Raw genomic sequence first — 21,080 nt, forward strand, 5'->3', positions numbered from 1 at the left:
TGGAGAGTGCGGACTGGAGACTTATCAGTAAGATTGCGAGTCGCGAGACAAGGAAAATGCCTCGCGCCAGAGATAAGATACGGAAGGATAGGCGGGACGAGGAATTCTTTATCTATTTTTATATATTCGTGAATCTTGGATCGCGCGGAGTTCTCGCGATAAAATTACGGGACTGTTTATTTTGACGAAAGCGAGATAATAGTATCACAGGTTACGGCGGGCGGTTATCTAAACGAAATGCAAAGAAAGAGAAGCTACGCAGAAGCCATGGAGGAAGGATCGGTGTACGATCTTCTGGAGACCAGAAACCCTCTCGTCTGCGGGGCGTTCAATCCTAACGTGGCTGCGGACGGAGGGCGCAGTCAGTCCGGTGAACGAGATACTGTCGGTACTGAGAGAAGTTCCGACCGACTGCAATCTGACGAAATAATCACCACCGCAAATGTGCAAGTTGCTACTCAGAATCCCAGTGAAAACGATACGCCCACAGATGGCGCTAGTGCGGACGTAAACACGAGTGTTCGGATACAAATTCACGCGAACGAGAATGGCTCCAATATAAACCATCGCAAAAGTACCGACAGAGATTTACACATACACCTGGATGATCCTGGACAAACTGGCCCAAAAAACGAAGAAGAAGACAGTACAAATATGGACAAACTAATAGATGAGGTGTTCAGCAACTGCGCGGAATACATATCCAATGAAGATACGAATGAAAAGACGCGCTTAGCTTTGATTTCCACCGATTCAGAAAATATGAATGTGTTTAATTTCAACGTAAATAATGCAACAGTTATATCGTATAATGACGCCACTGAGTATCAAGGTGAAGGGTCTCCGTCTTCCGACAGTAGAGAGTCAGCGAGAAACCGCCTGTTCAGTAACAACTTTGACGGTCGCGAGGACTACAGCGATGACCTGATCTCCAGGGAGACGCACTACGACAGCGATGATATCCTGGAGTATGATGGAGACGCTAATGATACCAGACCAGGGTTACACCGGGAGAACAGTTTGATAATACCAAATAGTGCAGTGAGTGATGGAAGTTCTATCCTACCCATTTCGTACACTGGACGTAATAGCACCCGGAGAACGAGGTATTAACATATTTATTATTGACTATTTTTATAATCGGAATAGAAAGCGTTCTATACTCTCTGCCCACCGCAACGAGGATGAAGACGTAATGATCTATTGTTTTTTGTTTACTACTTTTTATCCAACTGTGGTCCTAAACTGCTTTCGCGGCCGTAAAAAACACTTTTATCTCGTGTATTTACATACAAAATACGCGATATAAAAACTTTATCTACGGTCGCGTGAGCATTAGGAAAATAACCCCTGGTTAACGAATTTGGATGTCTTGCCAGATTCTAGTTTCGATTTCCGCGAGGTGACCATAAAAATGATTGTAAATAAGATTTTTTATTTTTTATTTTTTATTTATTAAATCATACAATTTTTTATAATTTTTTTGTACTCCCAGCAGTTACAACAAACTCATTTTGGGACAGAATAATATTTACATAAAGGTATGGTAATAATAATAATATAGTAACAAGTAATAACACAGCAACAAATATCTTTTCTAATCTAAAATCTTTTCTAATGAATAATTCACGTTATGATATACATCTGATATAGTATGCTCAAGATTCTTTTTTATCTCGATCCAGTCGATAAACAGCAGCGTTATTTAAAAATAACCAATTTGTATTAATAAAACAAGTAAGATTACCTTAACCCTGTTGACAAATAGTATTTTAATGTAGTTTCCAATGCACCATAAATAATTTTGTGGAAAAGAGGAGATAATAATGAATTCAATATTTTAAAATTAATATTTTTTTTAGTACGGTACATTTTTTATACACGCCGATAAATGATTGTTATCTTGAGTTCCTATCCTAAGTTATCCTGACCTCTCCGATATCAACGACCCATTCCCTATTCATATTCTAACTCTCCTGTCCCAATCCAATAAACATGTATTCAAAATTTTATGTAAATATCTAGTTATAAAAAATGGCATTGAGTTAAAAATATGTTATATATCGATATGTATACTGTACTCAATATTAACTACTAACAAACTAACTTGTATATAGTACTAAAACATGTGTAAATTTATCTAAAACTCGACACTGGCTGGAACACCCCTGTAAGGAGGTGAAAGAGCCAATAAATAAAGAAAAGGAAGAATAACATATTACAACAGAGATGAAGAACATTTATGATAAGGTAATATAGAAGTCTAGGCATCTACAGGGCTTATAATTTGGGCAAACTCAAAATATTGTTGATAAATCCATCCACCTTGTTCATGAAGAAGTATAGAAATTTAAAAAATAAAATTTTCAGGCGTTGCCTAGTATGTAGGTGAAAAAATTCAATTAGATGAATTTCACCCGCATAAATAAAGGTTTCAGCTCTTTAACTTCCCAAACATCAACAGATGAAAGAATTGAAGGAATATGTATGTTTAAATATGGGCAGAATGGTGAATGTTACACAGTGTGTAAAGTGGCCACTTAAACCAGCCAATGACAGGTCATAAGCCCTGTAGATGCCTAGACTTCTTTATTACCTTCTCTTAAATGTTCTTCATCTCTGTTGTAATATGTTAATGTTAACAGCTCCCCAGGGAGTTAAATCCAGTACTTGTCTACAAAAATTTGGACAAACTCAAAATATTGTTGAAGAAGAAGAAGATACACGCCGACACTAAGTATTTTGTTTGTAAGCATGTAAATTCATGTTTTCAGGAATTTTTCCTTTATCTGTAAGTCTCGAGAGAAATAAAATTGGTTACGCTTTGATGCTTGAGTAAAATATTTAACAGAAACTTTTTAAAAAATCATTATTATTTAAATAGGAATTAATCACTTAAATTTCAATATTTTAAAATGCCTCTATTTATAAAATGTATCATACATGTGAAGCACTAACTTTAAAGAAAGAAAAAAAAACAAATAAACAATATTTCCTTTGGTCCACTCCTGTCTAGTTTTAAATATCGTACCCTTCTCACTTCACTTTTTCCACCTTTAGAAGAACAACATGACAAAAAAAATTACTGATTTGCTCCACATGTTCGATGTAATATTTACTAATCACTGTTAAAATAAAATAGAATAGAATTCATCACATCTTCGCTGTTAGAAGAATAAAAAAAATATAACAAGCTTCATATTTAAATAAAACCAAACTCGTAAAATACACAATTATTTTTAGATAATTATTATTATTTTCGTCGTGTCTATGGGGATTTACGATCTACCTCGAAATTTTATGCAGAGTAACACGCTAACGTCTCGTCCAAAGTGTGTACAGTAATTATATTTTATACTCTAATAAACCATTTTAATCTCAGAGTATAATGCGTAACCTAGAGGGAAGCCCTATCACCATGTTTTATAGAACGCATGCGATGTTGGTTTGTTGATTAGCAACCAATTGGTGGCCATTTTTTTTTGACAACATAAACATAACGGTTCGATCGGATGTTTTTGTAGCTGTGCTTGGCTTTGTTTGTAAATAACTTGGATATTTACGTTATAATAAATAAAAATCGACTTTGGTGAGTTGCAGTATGTTTGGTTGCAGCAGTAGGAGCGTCGAAAGTGTTAAAGGAGAAAATTTTCCCATGATTTAAATTGATTTTTGGCATTTATTGTCCCGACAAGTGTATTATGTTGCTTAAAAACTTTCCTTATATCAACATATATATTTCAGGTACTATTTTTTCTCAATTTAGGAAATAAATTTGTGAATCAAAGTATGTTTACTGTCGATAATGACAGTTGATTATGGGCAATATGTCAGGGCCGCACTAGGCATCCATATAAAGTTTGAGTTTTTATCGAGTAGAGGTCGATTTAAATTTTACTCGAAAAAAACAATGTTTACCTTGAAATCGTATCTCAAATGACGTGTCCAAATTTTAGGCCGTTGCCGACTTGCCGTTTCGGAGATGCGACGGACAAACAAACAAACTCAACACAGGACTTTCGTTCCATGGAGGTGGGATTTATGTCTCAATAAATGTAACATAAGTATATTGTGAATAAAATGAATAAAAAAATAAACGCACACATGTATTTTCAATTTTATGAAATAAATATAGGCGAATTATAGAAAAATAAATTAGAATAACCCTGCAATAATAACTACACGGGTACATATTCAAAAGTATTTACAATGCAAATTAATATCCATTTGGCAATTCTCGACCTGAGTACGGCCCATTGTTTTGCTGCGAACTGTAGCAAACTTCTCTATAGCTTGGCGCATTATTACTCTGAGATTTTAATACTATGTTACGAATGATATTTTCTCTGTGAACATTGCAGAAAAACTCAGGAGCAGAGTGGATTCAGAGCGAGGAGATCAAAAAGGGTAGTTTTCAGAAATGGGGAGACTAATATTCCAATTCGACAGCACATTTCAGGACGCATGGGGCGGTTTATGAAAGACATGGGAACTACATTGGTAATTTATTTATTTATTTTTACATGAACAGCATTGATTGTCTTTTACATGTAAACAAACACAAAAGTGTACACTCGTAACGAGCAAGACCGGAGACAAATATATCATCATCATTACCAGCCTTATCCTTATAATCCTTCATATCTATGGAATCTGGGAACAGGGTCCTTATGCTTGACTCATTCGTCTTTAGAATCGTATGCGACTTCTGTAATTCGACGAGTGACAGCATTCTTGAACCACCCATACGAATGCAGTCGATTGAAAACCAATCGACTTTATCTCGAGTGCCCCAAAGCACTCGACATTGACAATCGAATGCAACATCGCAACTTCAGCAGTCAAAATTCCTTCTTGTAAAACGCTTGGCATTTATGTTTGACGAGTAGGTATTTTTGTTGTATTTTAAATTAAAACTTAAAATACTGATCAATGTTATTATGTTGGCGTATCAACAAATGTGCAACAAATATAACTGTACTTATTTTTAATGCATTATCAAATGAAGTTTCACTAGAAACCTGATTTCAAAATTATTTTGTCGCTTGTCAATGTCAAAATACGTATTTAAGATATGTATTATACAATATAAATAAATGATTTATTAAATTGATATAAAATAGCAAATGGCGTATTGGGCGTCCCGGAATTAACTAGTGTTATCAGCTTAAAAGTACCTGTTCGAATTACTCGGCAGCTAACGTTATTTTTTTAATCTCCTGGCAGTTACAATTATTATTACAATTCACCAGTACCTAGACTACACTGGCTAGGTAACGAGTATGGTGAAGTTGATATATTTCGTCTGTCTTTATATAAGTATTCAAAAGGTTATAAATTAATTTGTATAAAATTTCTTAATATTGTTTTTTTCATGTATCTCTATAATAATGTATAAACTTATATGTATGTATATGTATGTGCGTGTATGTGTATGTATATATATGTACATGTATGTATGTATATGTGGGTGTGTATGTATGCATATGCATGTGTATGTATGTATGTATGTTTTCATATGTAAATTTGTTAAATATTTTTCTATGTACCCATATACCTACATATGTTGGTACATTTTCTTATTTTTACTTATTATTGTATCTTTTAGTTTTTCTTATGTTAGCGTTAATTTTAACTAAATTTACATACTTATGTTTTGCTGCAGAACTTGAATGTAATTTCTAATATAGGTATGTAAAAGCCCGTAGGGCGTGTAAGTTAATAAATAAATAAATAAATATGTTTTTGAAATCCATTAAATGAATGTGAAATATTTCTAATAACATGTAGATGTGTGTTATGTCAAAGACAAATAATAATTATCAATGTTGCAGTGTCTCAGTAGAACCTTTTCTTTTTTTTTTTTCATAATATTCTATACACAAAATATTAAACGGAAGAAGTCTGAAAAGAAACAATAAAGGTTTACGTTTGGCAGAAGAGCCATAGATAAATACGGATTTGTTAGTGTTGCCACTTTCTCGTTCGTCTTTGTAATTAAACTTTCGAGGGGTTTTCAAGAATAGCATTATGACAAAGCAATCGAGATGCCCAATCGACTATTGTCGAGTTGGTGACAAAATATCACATCTTTCCAGCATAAGGCTCCAGGAGAATGAACTAATAGTATTTTAATAGTTCGTTCTAAAACAAGAAGAAAAATAACGATATAGCTGGTATGTCGACCAGGGCCCCGTTTACAGTGGGAATTTAACTGAGTTGTCTTCAATGAGGAAGCTTAATGGTTTTTTTTTTAAATACTAAAAGTTTTTTAAAAATCGTGTATCGTATTATCCCAGTACTTTGAGGTACAGATGTGTGCTATGGTGACGATTGTGAAACGAAAAATTAAGTTTCATTGGTCTACGCGGGGTAGGAAAATTTATGAAAATTTAGTTCAGAGCAATTTGTTTTATTATTCAATAATTTATAAATGAATAAGAGGTCATTTCTTGTTCTCCTGTTCGGTAGTAACGGTAGATCTAAATTACTCGTCGGGGATTAAAATTCAATTTTTGACACAGGTAGTCCTATAATTTAAAATATCTCATAAACTTTCGCTGTACTCGTTCAAGATTGTATGAGTTGCGGTGATAAATATGATTCCAAACTGCACATGCATACTCTAGAGTCCTTGAAATATAGCTTGATTATAATGTCAGCTGTCAAACTAATTTCATTAGTGATGGGAAATTACTGATCACTGATCAAATCGATTTTATCGGTTATTTCATGCAATCGTGAAACTCTGTTTCCGAAAATTGATATAAAAAACGAAAAACAAGCCTATCATAGTGTGTTTAACACAATTATTCACCAAAAAATGAGACATTTGTACTATTTTCATGAACAACATCAAACGAATACTGTTTTATTTGATCGATTTGTCGCATCTCTAACGTTTTTGCAAAATGATGTAACTTTGTAAGAACGTCGTTAATATTTAGGTTTATTTTCGTTTTTTTTTGTTTTAAAGCTGATTTTATATATTAATGTTGATTTATGTTTCAAGCATTGTAATAAAAAAATAAATTGACACGCCAGATACAAATGATTTTTCGTGTGAATATAAAAAAAAACTCCTTTGACGTTACTACAAAGTTATGTCGCCACTTTTTCTGACAACTGTCATTCTAATCATGTTACATTTTAAGGAATATAGCTGTGATTTTATGAGAGAACAAAATAAAGTTATAATTGTTTTTAAATGTTGGAAATGTTAAGTGTGTGAATAACTAAAGACCGGATTATATGTAACGTAAACAGGCTGAAACATGCATGCAAATATCCATGAAAAATGCAAGTAAAGTGTGACATTATGCAACAGAAAATGTTTAAAAAATACAGATACTATTATTAGGAAAAATTCAAACAATCTTTATTTTTATCAATGTTAACAACAATCTATTTTTCAAAATTTTATTTTGTGCGGTTGTGCCTTCTGTCAGTTCAAACCTTTTTTTAAATGACAATGCACCTTCTGTTGCTACTTTCAAGAAACGCTTGAAACATTTCCATATACTCTAACTTTCCTTCATATTCTTTATTTAAACAAATATAGTACATATATTCCTTCCCTTTTCTTGTTCCTCTTCCTGTCTCCTTCCAAACTCATTTCCTGATCTCACATTCACCATCCTTAAAAGTGTACAACATAATGTACTGTTTTATAGTTTATATGTGCGAGCCTTATCTCTCTATTAAAAAAACAGCTGTTATTTTTTATTAATTGGGTTTTTTCTTAGAGTATAAACATACTCTAAGGGTTTTTTTCAAAATCTTTTGATGTATATTTTTGTATAAATTTTTGACCAATCTTTTTTTTTTGGTTGGCTCGAGGATATTTCTTTTAGCAATCAGTCAACCAAAGTACTGATTATTTGTACTTGAAGATTTAAATAAATTATAGTTTATTCGAGAATATATCTGGCAATTTGATGTTTAGGTTTTTATTTCATTGTTTAGGTCTGCTACAGCTTATGATCTGTAAAAATATCGCAAATATGCCGCATCAGCAGGTTTTCAGTAAACTATGCTAAAACCTGTAAAAATAGACAAAACACGCAAATGCGTATGCAAATATGGAATTGCATAATATAATCCTGTCTCTAGAAATAAAAAAAACATAACATCTGCATAATCTTATTGGAGATGATTACAAAACGATGTGAGAAGATTCACTTTGAGTCAAAAGTAACACGTAGTTCTTAAAACATTTTTTTTCGATTGCCATATTGTTGATAAAATATTTAGATAAATACTCATTTGAATGATTTTAATGTATCCTTTTATTCGTACATTTGTATTGTCAAACAGCTTAAATTCAGGAGGACAAGTTAATGATGTTAATGATCTCCTTATTGCTGTGGCCGGAAATTAAAAGTATCTAAAAGGACGTATATACATATTTATTTACGTATTATAATATATACAATCACATAATACGTGTAATGTGTGTATCACACATATATTTGAAAATTGATTCAAAAGCGCACAATATATGATGTATGATTTAAAAAATAAAATTTTAAATTATAAGACATTCAAGTTGGTTACTGAAAATTCTTGGCGGAAGTTACTGTAATTTATTATAGAAATTAAAGATAAGCAATACTAAAATCCTGAAATTTGGATTTGGAACCAGTCACCGGTTTTGTCGCTTTTGCAAAGTCTTTGAGACTGGTATTTTTATTATAAAATCAAATGTATTTTTGAAAAAACAGTAAGGTTGAGGTTGAGAATTTAAAATTGTAAAACAGTAATTGAATTAAATTATTTTTGTCTGAAGTAATATTTGACCAAGTGTCACGGGTTTACGGGTCACGGGCACAGGGGGGTTTATTTAATGTTATTTTAATGAGTTTAAATACGTTATTGTTGTGGCTCTTATTTAATCAATTGAGTATCGTGTTAAGAAAATTGTAGGTCCATTTTTTTAATCGGTGTAAAAGTGACTACTACTTTTTTTCGTATAAAACCCCGTAATTAATAGGTGTCAAAAACACTTATAATATAAAAACACGATATATTAGTTGAACGTTTTTTCCTATTTTTGATTATCTATAATGCTTTAATTGATAAGTGGGTAATTTAGAACAATGCTTAAGTATGTCCAAATGCTTGCCGACTGGCTGGATTTCCTCCCTAGGGAGTTATTTTAGAGTTATTTACAGGGCTTATGACCTTTCATTGGTTGGTTTAAGTGGCCACTTTACACACTGTGTAACATTCACCATTCTGCCCATGTTTGAACATCCACATTACCTCAACTCTTCCATCTGTTGCTTTTCTGAAGTGAAAGAGCTACATATTCCCTTCTCAAAAATGTTTTCCCTCTGTTGAAATAAATTTAAATATGAATAACTCCCTAGGGAGGAAATCCAGCCAGTCTGCAAACATTGGACATACATATGGAAGAGTTGAGGAAATGTGGATGTTCAAACATGGGCAGAATGGTGAATGTTACACAGTGTGTAAAGTGGCCACTTAAACCAGCCAATGACAGGGCATAAGCCCTGTAAATGCCTAGAATCCAAAAATATTTTCCCTCTCTGTTGACATAAATTTAAATAGGGTAATTTATATATTAAATACGTATATTTATTTACACTTTGATGAAACGTTTACAAAATAATAATATAATTTAAACATAGTATTACATTTTAAGCAGAAACATTTTTTTTTTTTTTTTATCCTTATTTTGATTGAGTGAAATTATAAATCCGCAGATAGAATGCCGCTGGAGATGGGTCACTTTAATGTTCAGTATCGTCCACTTCATCTTGTGGCTGTCCTTCGCCCTCATGTTCTACCTGGCCTCGTACGCCAACGGAGACCTGTCCTCCAATCCGCCAGACATACTCTGCATAGACAACGGCGTCACTTTCACGGGAATATTTACCTTCAGCGTGGAAACACAGGTAAAATTATAATTATTGTATTATTCATATGGAAAGCATTCACTTTGTGGTCAACCATTTCGATAAAGATTAGTTGATATTTGTACATGACCACTTATCGACTTCTCTATGTGTGCCGTTTTCGAGACGTAAGCTATGGAAATATTTCACATTATGAAGGCTTCGAAAAATGACGTCTCTTTAATCAGTAATCTAATAACCATTCAATATGGCCCTTTATCTCATGTTTCATTGTAATGGCCGCCCTATACCTAGTAAATTCAGACTCCTAGGAAAGAGTACTGTCACATGATAATAGATATACAAAAGTGAAGCCGATGTCAAACAAATTACAAATATTAACATAATACAGAGATGAAGACCATTTTAGAGAAGGGAGTATAGAAGTCGAAAAGGGCAGGTATGGAGGTCATAAAAACGTAAATAAGATATTGTTTTAAATTAAATATTACAACCAGAAATATCTTTCTTTTTTTAAAAAAAGAATACATATATTTTTTTAAGTATTACCGAAGGCATACTTTTACGTAGAAATAAAGAAAACTGCCATAAAAATGTATGTGATTTAAAATGCTTGTATTTCTTTTCAAAAACAAAAAAAATAATTTTTGCTTCCGCCACTTTCATGTTCAACTTATTATGTTAAAATTATTATAACAAATTTCAGTTCGATACTTAGTCTTTATTGAGATCCTAGATACATAAGTTCAGTCTAAATTTGAAATGGTGTAATCTGCCGATCTAAAAGTAATTATACTTTAGTTACATAAAACTTTTAAGTATATGTTTTAACAGAAATACCTTTAAAACTTATTGTTTTTATCTAATACATGTTTTTTTTATTTTTTTATTATAGTGCGATTTAAAATAAACATTCGTTTTAAAATCGTATGATTTCTTCATTTTGCGTGCGTTTTAGAAGACTACAGCCAAGACATATTGTGTTAAGCAATTTGTAAATTATATATAAATGTAATGTTATTATTAAAGCACACATAAGAGTATGTACGAGTTATTTCAAGAATTAAATAATTAAAATAATCATTACTATTATATGGTAATGGTACGGTCGCATAACTGAAGGAGTACGTTGAAAAAATAAAAGGAAAACGCCGTTAAAACCGGCCCCAAAAGATTCTAAAAAACGAACAAAAATTGAAATTCATCAAAATGTTCTTAAGATTCTAAAATTCCTGAAAAATAGTCATATTTTAATTAAGTAATTTAATTTCATTAAAATGTTTACAAAAAGCCTCGATTTTTTTTATGAAAGTGAAGGATCCTGAAAGGAGCTTATCTCATTCAACTTTAATCGAGGAATGAGATTATTTAGAAACTAAATTTATAAAACCGACAATCGCATTTTATAGCTGGTTTCTAAACGTATATGATTGAAATAACAAGTATTTATTTTGCTATTATTTTTTTTAATTACGTATTAGGCTACATATATTTTTTAATATTTTATGTGTAAATTGTTAAATTAATTATTTTTTAAATTTTAGGTGTCAATAGGCTACGGTGAAAAATCACCAACTGAAGAGTGTCCTGAAACTATCTTCATAATGCTTATGGAGGTAAGAATGTATATATATATATATATATATATATATATATATATATATATATAAATATCTTTATGTCTGTGTCCGGGCGAATAAAGACAACAGTTCTGTGAGTCAAATAGAACCAAAATCCTGGCAAGTCTTTTTGACTAGACGGCTGCTTTCAGTTAAAAACATGAAAAATTAAATCGAGTGGATAAACGTTCGCCTCGTGGTGTAGTAGTTGGAGCGTTCACCTACCGTGTTTGAGGTCCCGGGTTCGATTCCCCAGAAGGTTGACATGAAATATTAGTTTTTAAATGTGGTTTCGCATTGCAATATTTCACTGCATGTGGATTATACAGGATGTTCTTAAAACCCCGTCACATCCGAAACCACGATGATCAGTATGGGCAAGAAGACATTAGAATATTTAAAAAATACTTACTTCTGCATGGGAGAAGTGAGGGGAGCGTGGCGCAGTATCAGATTCTCCCCTCCCCTTCCTTGTTTCTCCCCTGCAGAAGTAAGCAACCACCAACCACCAACCACCAACCAGCAACCACCTTTTTTAGAGAGTTTATTTTTTTAAATTTTATTCGTTCTAAAAAAATATTTTAATGTGCCAATATGTTTTCTTGCTCATACTGATCATCGTGGTTTCGGATGTGACAGGGTTTAAAGAACACCCTGTATACGGTGGGACAGGCAGCTGTTCCATAGAAGTAAACATACATTTTTTTCTTGTGGAAGTAGTACGCACGTTTGAATGATTTGTATGATTTTGAGATTACCGAAAGAGAAGAAAAACAGGCCATGAGTTTCGATATCTGGGAGTAGAAATCTCAAGTCACAGGATTTGTACACTGAAGTCCGAGAACAAGTCAACAAAGCATCAGCTGTGTCGGGGTGTCTGAGGAATGTAATATGGAGAAATAAGGATATGCGTGCCGATAGTTAAGCCAGAATATACAAGACATGTGTGCGACCTATCATGACGTATGTTGTAGAAGCGCGGACTGACACTGTACGTACCAAAGGGCTACTCAAAACAGCTGAAATTATGGTGTTAAGGTCCATTACTGTAAAAACGCTCCGAGACCGAATCCGTAATACGATAATTAGAGATACGTGTGAAAAAGAGGGCATCGTACGATGGAGCAGATCCAGAAGAAGATACAGGAGGGAACATGTGGACATACTTGTGTACATTGCAGCCAATGAAATCTCGACAACAACCGCCAGGAAGACCACCCAAGAGATGGAGGAACAGTTGGACCTCATTTTTTAAAAAAGGAATAACCCGCTAAGCTTCTATTTTGAGGCTTGTCAGCAGATGGGATAGAGGGGATATGGAAGAAGGTAACGAAAAATACGCCACAACACCCAGACCAATTGAGAAAAAAATCTTTCTTGGTTTTTTTTCTTGCAACTGGCGGGAATCGAACCCGCGACGTCAGTTTCACAGTTGGCCGTCTAACCAACTGCGCCACGGCGCCTGTCATCATCTCAGAACAGCTAGTTTTCTGTAACACAGATCTGAGGATCTCATTAAAGATAAAGAAGAAGATTTTTTTGCTACGCACATCTAAGCAAAGTTGATTAAAGATTTGAATGAAATGTACGTAGCGATTTTTAGATTCGCCTTTAATGTTATAATCATTTTTAGCACAATTAGCTTATTTAATGATGATAGTTACATAACAGGATATAATATTCTATTGTGTGACTCACGCACGGAAGGTTCCGGGCTCCATTCCTGGCGAGAACAAAAAAATAAAATCTGATTTTTTAAATTTTTTGATCACTCAGGTTCTCTGTGCCTGGGCCTCCTGGTATTTTGTGGTGCTAATCTAAACCACATTAATGAATAAAGGCGATAAAAACAGCTTATTTTATTGAACTGAAGATAAATTAAGTTCGATTCCCGGCAAGGTTCATATAAAATATGTATATAAATATATTTTTTTTTTTTTTACAATAAACATAAGTGATAAAACAGAGTATTAAAAAATAAAGCATAATTACATAGCAATGAAATACATATTAATGGTAAAAATAGTAAACAAAAAATCCCACAAAGGCATGGCCTGTTCGTGGGTATACAAGAAAATGTTAATGAATTTTTGCCCCTATAATAAATAATGGACAGTCATAATATTTTTGTGTAACATAAGAAAGAAAAAATAAAATATTCTGTAAAAGATTATATGGTATTTTTTTATAGTAATTAAAAAAGGAAATAAAAAATATTAAAAAAACACAAATATATTCCTTATATCAAATATCAAAGGGCAACAAAATATATCATAGAAAAAAAGAGTTCATATCTTTAGTTTGAATCCAGGATAGTGCATGTTTTAAAAAAAAAAAAAATTTTGAATGTTTGGAATCAATAAAAAATATTATCAGTAAAAAAAGAATAAAAATTTTTTGGGCCTATAAAATATACATTTCTCTGTGCGAGCCTCGTTTTACAATGTGGTATTTTTAACACACGATTCCTTCTTTGACTTGATCTATTTGAATTACTTATATATATATATTTAAAAGGATGTTTTAGTCCACATCGTCAAATATTTCATAGTCCCTGGACTGGTACCTGAAACGTGAAACTGATCATCTTACCTTCATGTAACAAAAATGATTACGCTGCGATTGGTGTGCCAATGCAGTGCCCTATATACCATTAGGTGCAGAAAGGAAATGATGATGATGAAGACGAATTAAATAAGCAGTTATTTCATCACTGTGTTGTTACTTAAGGGACAATTTTGGTGTATTTACAGGTAATTACGGGATATGCATTATTAGGAGCTATGGTCGGCATTGTATACGCTAAGATAGTCCGTCCGGAGAAGAATCTAGAAGGCGTTGGATTCAGCAATCGCGCAGTGGTAAGATTTCTCAAAACGTTTCTCATTTACAATTTTTTATGCAATTTATTAATCAATTTTTGATGAAGAAATCTATACTCGTACTTCCTATTATATTTATAAATCTGGTCATTTGGTCAAATACAAATTTTTGTGTTTTGATAAAGTGCCGAAAGATAAAAAAACAAGTAAATTAGTAACAAATGAAAACAGTTTGCTCAGTTGTGCTGTTGTAGGGTGTTGGTGAGTGCACGTTAGTGAAGATATGTACAAACCATAGAATTAAGAATAGTCCAGAAGGAGCGTAGAATCATATTTGAACTGTGTCCAAAAATCCCCCTACTTTGATCCACTTTCGCCGCGCGCATTCGTGAAACCGCCGCGTAATGTTGCCAGATGGGAAAAAATACAATCATGACACAAATGTAAGGTAAAAAAAAACTATTTGTTAATTTCTATAAAATTTTATTGTGCCCGCAGAAACATTGATTGACACAACAGAGTAGATAAGTAAACGGTCGTTTAATAAGAGTAATTGAATTAATGAACTTTGAACTTAAAATATAAAATAAAGTTTGTTTTACATAAAACGGATATTTTTTAACATGTTAAATAATATTTTATGTTTTAAAGATAATGTCGGTCAACTGTCCACCACGGCGTTGTTTAATCCGAGATCCAATTTTCATTAGTTCTCTCATTAGATAAGCAAAGTAGGGTAAACAAAATTACTACTTTGGCACTTAGTATTTTTCGTTAGTACGAAATGTCCATTTTGTTTTCTTTGACAATCTGGCAGATGGAAAAAAAAAACAATTTTTAAGTAATGCATTTACTACTTAAACATTCGTTTGCTAATTACACTTGAAATGTGATCTCATCCTGTTTCTTAAAGATCCCAGCAGTATTTCTACACTTTAAAACGACACAACACGGCATAGTTGAATTCAAATCGGTAGTTGCGTACTGAGCGACGTCTACAAAGAAAATAATGGGTCAAAACGTAAAACTACTCTTTTAAGAGTAGTTTAGTCGCCTTCTGTTTGATGCGCGTATGCGGTTTCTGGACTATTCTTAATTCTATGGTACAAACACATATATTTTTTTTTAATTTCCCGTACATGCACTTAACATACACATAACTCAATTTCATGTACATACACTTAAATTCCCACCAAACTTCAAAGGCAGATTTTTTTGCAAAGATTTTCTCTTTAAATCTTATAGCAACACAAGTATCCTTTTAATATTAACAAGAAAATAAAAAATTAAATTAAATGTATAAAAAAATATATTCAAATTTCTTTACATCATTAAAACATACGTACCTAAATCATTTTTGCAGTTAAAATGCTAGGTGACTTTTTTATTTAATTATTAAGGAAATCATATAGTCTTTTTTATAAATACAAGGTACAAGAGAACAATTTGAAAAAGTAAGACCAATTACAGATTTCACATTAATTTATTATGAATACAGAAGGAGAGAGGAAAATTAATACTAAAAAAAAATATATTTTAAAAATTAAATAAAAAGTACATGAAAGGGAGAGACATGGTATAATCCCAACTATACTTTCCTCCCCTCCCTCTGCTTCAATGAACATTTATATGTATTACTAAAAATTCACAACCAACAATAATATGTTGGGTACATTTAGTAGATATATGCAAAAGTAAAAGTCAAAAGTTAAGCAGAAGATACATTTAAAAAGTCTTCAACAGTATTTTATGTGCCACCAGCCAACTATAACCAAAATGGTGGTATATATACACCATATTGTACAACTTTTTTCAGAATTTTAAGCTGCATCGTATGTCCTGACAAATTGGGGATAGAGAAAACGTGGATTTTACCTTTTTTACTTTCTTTTTAAAATTATTTTATTACTAATAATTAGTTTATTACACATTTTTTGAGACATAAGTCCCAACTCCATGGGACTAAAAGTCCTGGGTTGAGTTGAAACGAGTAATTAGTTGACACAGACATACGAATATATCACAACAAAAATGGGTCGGAAACATAATAATAATTTGTAAAAATAAATACATGGCACATCAATATGGTAAACAGCAAACGCAAAAATTCGGGAAATCATGAAGGAGTTTCACACTCAAATCCCTTCTCTTCCAATCCGTTCACGATACAAGTATTTCCTTAGGTATGCATGCGGGATGGGAAGCTGTGTCTCGTGATCCGCGTTTGGGACACACAACAGAAGCACGTGGTTGGGACACGCGTGTCGGGCTGGCTGATTCGCCATGGGGGGCCTACAAACGCCAGCCTCACTCTGTCTCCACAGAACCCCCTTGTCATGTGGCCCACTACGCTGCAACACACAATAGACGAGAACAGTCCGCTTTACGACATGTCAGCCAAGGACTTGATTGATCAAAGGCGAGTGTTTTTTGCTTTGTCTTCCTAACCCCATCCGCACCTGGAGGCAAAATGATCAAGCCGAGACTATTAAAAATTAAAATCTAACCTAACCACTACATCACGAAGCATGTACACATATACTTGTGGAAGTTACTACACTTGTATTCTTTAAAAATAACTTTCTTCTGTGTTAAATAATTTTAATATAATCTGCATCATTCTCCTCACTGCTGAGGGCCATGAATGTCTTCCATTGTTGTCCTCCACCACTGTCCGCTGTCCTGTGATGGCCTTGATTTGATCAGTCTATCTAGGGGGATCTTTATCTCCCTCTTCTTCCTTCGACTCCTTCCACGACCAAAAATTCTCTCATCTCGTCTGGCGATGTGTCCGAAAAACTGATGGATACACTTTAAATAGATGGAGGATAGTCTGTCATGTACGTTCAGCTCTTTTAAGATGGAAATAATTTTAATATGGTAAGTGTAAAATGCAAGACTGTGAGACAAGTATTACTGGCAAAAGTGTGAAAGGAGCGTTGCGATGGTTTTGACAGTTAAAAAGATTTACGATGCGAATGTAGATGGACACGGAAATGACATGGGCATATCATGACCAAATTTAACAAATGCTTCAAGGTATGCTTATTCCTGCAGAATAAGGGAAGTCTGTATTTAGTGTTATGGCATTCTATTTTCTGCCTACTCCTACAAGAAATAGCGGGATTGCTTGTAAAATAAATTAAGGTGCCTAGAACAAAGGATCAAATTATAGTAATATTTTCATAAATTTCATTTTTATAAAACATTTATTGCAGTCACAAGGGTAAATTTCCTCCTCTTTCACAGTAGAAGGTGCTAGATTGTGGAATAGTCTACCCACTAATGTCAGAGACAGACTTCTTTATTTACATTCAAATCACCTATGAAATGTCACTTCCTGAATATTTAAGTTTTTCGTTTTTCCCTCCTCTCTTCATAGTATAGTGTAGATATTTAGTCAATTTTTACTTCTGAAAAGATATATTTTTTTATCAATATTTTGTACTATTATGAAATTATTAATAAACCAACAAGATGTTTATATAACACAGATTTTCTCAAATTGAACGGTTTGGGTAGATAGGAATAAATTTCCTTAAGACAATATGCCCGCCCTTATGCATATGTATGTAAACTGTATATGAATATAAAGTGTTCAAATAAATCAATTATGTGGGAATTTTAAGTTGTACTCAAACTAATCTCAAACAAGTAGAGTTCTGCAGTGAGATTCTGAACGCTTTCCAGGGGATAGAGAAAGTGTTGCTTAGCTCATAATTAGTACGTAAATTACGTGCTAGCAATTACATTACATTTTCATTACATTTTCTTTTGCACCACAACAGGCCAGGAGGCCTAATTACAGTGGTGAATTACATCACAGAGCACCCAGGCTTGAGAAAAATCACATTTTTAATTTTTTGTGTTCTCACCGGGAATCGAACCCGGAACCTTCCGTGCGTGAGTCAAGCGTCTTGACCACTACACCACGGAGGCCGCCGCAGCAATGCGTTTTCTACCTCCTAGAGGCGTCCAGAATAGCATCTCCGGCCATAGTTTGACACAAAACGTCTGACACGTCATGTCATCAAAGAATGCAGAGAATTCGATGCAGAAACAGATATTCTTTAATTTAATTTAAATACTTTCAGATTTGAGGTGGTCATCACATTAACTGGATCCTCTCGGATTACCGGTCAGATGACCCAAAGTAGAACTTCATACTTGCCACAGGACATTCTCTGGGGGCAGCGATTTAAGAATGTTATGAGGTAAATGATCACATATAGTTTTTACACAGAACACAGAATATGTTTTAATAAACCAGCCACCATGCGCTGTACGTTCATAGATTGGATGGAACCAATGCTTTCCTAAAAATGTAACCTCTAAACAAATCTAATTTTTTTAATCAAATAAAATCAGTTACAAGTTAACTCTTTTAGGTAGATAACTTCAACAAAAATCTTTTACAAAAAAAATGAAGATTCATTGGTATATACTGGAGATGGTAAAACCAATATCGATAATTATGTACGAAAGTGTGTATATTTGTATGAAAATTCAAAGTATCTTCTTCGGCATCCGGTAATTGAACAGGTTAAGAAAAAAAAATGTAAACATATTCTATTTTTCATACTGAAATTTAATTTTACTTTGTAGATAAAATTTAAGATAAATTTTAACTTCCCATCAGAATACGTTCCCTGATATAGATTCGATATTCATTTATCAATAACTTGCAGCAAAAAAATTGCAGCAAGCAGACACACAGAACCTTTTGATTGCGCAGTTATGCGCTGACTGAAGTAAAATGCACTTGCGCTCCATCTAATTCTGGAATATGAAACATTTATGATGAAATTTTCGCATGAAATTGCTTTTTAGTTTATTTCAAAGCACTTAACTGGAAATACTGTCTCAGTAGTAGGTACATATTTGATCTATGTACCTTGTTACTAAGTAACTGCTTCCCTAACCGAAAACCTCGATATTATTTGTTACGTTAGTAATAGAAAACTTCTATAAAAGTTAAAATATGTAAGAGAGTCTTAAGATTTTTTACTGTATTTTAATTTGCTTTTTGAGAGGTTGCGATAATAATAAAAAAGAGAATTGGTTGTTTACAATATAAATTATTATCTTTCAGTTACAATGGCCAAATAGGTTCCTACGTAGTGGATCGTAAATTGCTCAATAAGTTGACTCCTGTGGACACTCCACTTTGCAGTGCTCGGCTACTGAGAGAGTTAACCGAACATGGACCCTCGTCCCCCATCTTCCTGTCTACTCCGTCATCACCACCCTCGACCCTTACGAGCCCCGGATGGAGTTTCAGGACACAGTTCAAACCGATTATTGTGAGGAAAACGCCATGAAATTCACAAAAGGTATCATCTATGGTGTTTCAACATGCTCGTGGTACGAACAAGAATTCATTCGCCAATTTAGCTTCCAAAATTGGCAAATGTTACAGTGTGTAAAGTGATCTCTTAAACAAGCTAATTAAAGGTCATGTAAGCCTTGCCTAGAACTAAATATTCCCTAGTGATTTTTACATCTCTGTTAAATTGTCTGACTGTATTCAATTTTAGTGCACTAAATATTTTTACCATAGGTGTTTAGTAGAAATATCATATTTTGAGAAATTACATGTTAATAAATGAGGTACCTCTTCATGATTTAGAGGACCTTGATTCAAATGTTTATTTATTTATATTCAAATTGTAATTGGCAATACTTGACAGATTCATTTATTTATTTATTCATATGTTTTGCCTTCAAACTATAATTAATAATAAAAATAATGTGACCTCACTGGGGTTTCCCGTGCCGAGGACAATTAACAATATCCTTTTTTTATTACATTTGAGAATACACAAAGAAAACTAACTTAAAAAAACGAAGATAATTAAAAAATATTCAGACAGTTTTAAAAACAAGGTATTTATGTACATCAATATTATTTATATTACAAAACACACAATGAAAATAACAAAAACCTAACATAAGCTATACACTTGTGGAGCAGTTGATTCAATATTGGTATAGGCGAATGAGACAATCCATTTTACTTCTACCTAGCTCCACTATCCATTCATTCTTTCTTCTGGTTTCAATCCCCAGGATTGGTTTGCAGCCAACAGCTGCTCCGCTTCCATATTTATCTCGGATCAATGTGGTTCTTTTTAACTGGCCATATTATTTTTCATATCTTCTTTAATTCGACCATGGCACCCATGGTATCGCCCTCTATGGTTAATGCACTCTACAGTTTCTTTGAAAATAATATGCGGGAGATTTTCCTATTTGTACTATTCCGTTTGGGATTGGAGAAGGAGATTTAGCAATAGATATGAGAGCACTCGATCTCCATTTAGTAGCCCGGCTCTTCAAAGACTTAGGCTTGGAGGGCGAGAATCAATTTACGAAGACCCGTCACGATAGTTCTACACAGGTCGCAGTGACTTCGGAAGCTTGTTTGGCACTGGATCCCCATTAGCAAAAATAGAATAGAAGTACTATATCATTTGTAATGTAATATATCCACAAATTACACTTCTGTAGCGCCACATCTCGAAGACTTCTAAACTACGCTTTTTTCTTTCACTAATGCTATACGGAAAGATCCACACTATTTACTATTTAAAAATGTGGATCATTTATTGATCTTTTACTCGCGTAATAAAACAAAATATTTACATATACATTTTTTTATTTAATTTAAATGCAACAAGGTATTTAAAAAAACACTTAGTAGCAAACACAAGTAGTAATAAAACTCAAAATAAATTTATTTTATTATAATTAAGTAC

At 33.1% G+C, this 21,080-nt stretch overlaps 1 protein-coding gene across 1 annotated transcript; it reads left to right on the plus strand.

The window, feature by feature from the left end:
- Positions 1 to 248: 248 nt before the first annotated feature.
- LOC148276787 (ATP-sensitive inward rectifier potassium channel 14-like) lies at positions 249 to 19,967 on the plus strand. Its single transcript, XM_088233744.1, has 8 exons — positions 249 to 1,106; positions 4,362 to 4,500; positions 9,729 to 9,920; positions 11,426 to 11,497; positions 14,254 to 14,361; positions 16,506 to 16,741; positions 18,417 to 18,536; positions 19,415 to 19,967. The coding sequence occupies exons 1-8, from the start codon at positions 268 to 270 to the stop codon at positions 19,641 to 19,643; spliced, it is 1,935 nt and encodes a 644-aa protein (XP_088089870.1). The 5' UTR covers positions 249 to 267; the 3' UTR covers positions 19,644 to 19,967.
- Positions 19,968 to 21,080: the final 1,113 nt, after the last annotated feature.

This window comes from Micrasema longulum, unplaced genomic scaffold, assembly GCF_059751315.1.
Source record: "Micrasema longulum isolate JH-2025_06_02 unplaced genomic scaffold, ASM5975131v1 h1tg001145l, whole genome shotgun sequence".
NCBI classification, from domain to species: domain Eukaryota; kingdom Metazoa; phylum Arthropoda; class Insecta; order Trichoptera; family Brachycentridae; genus Micrasema; species Micrasema longulum.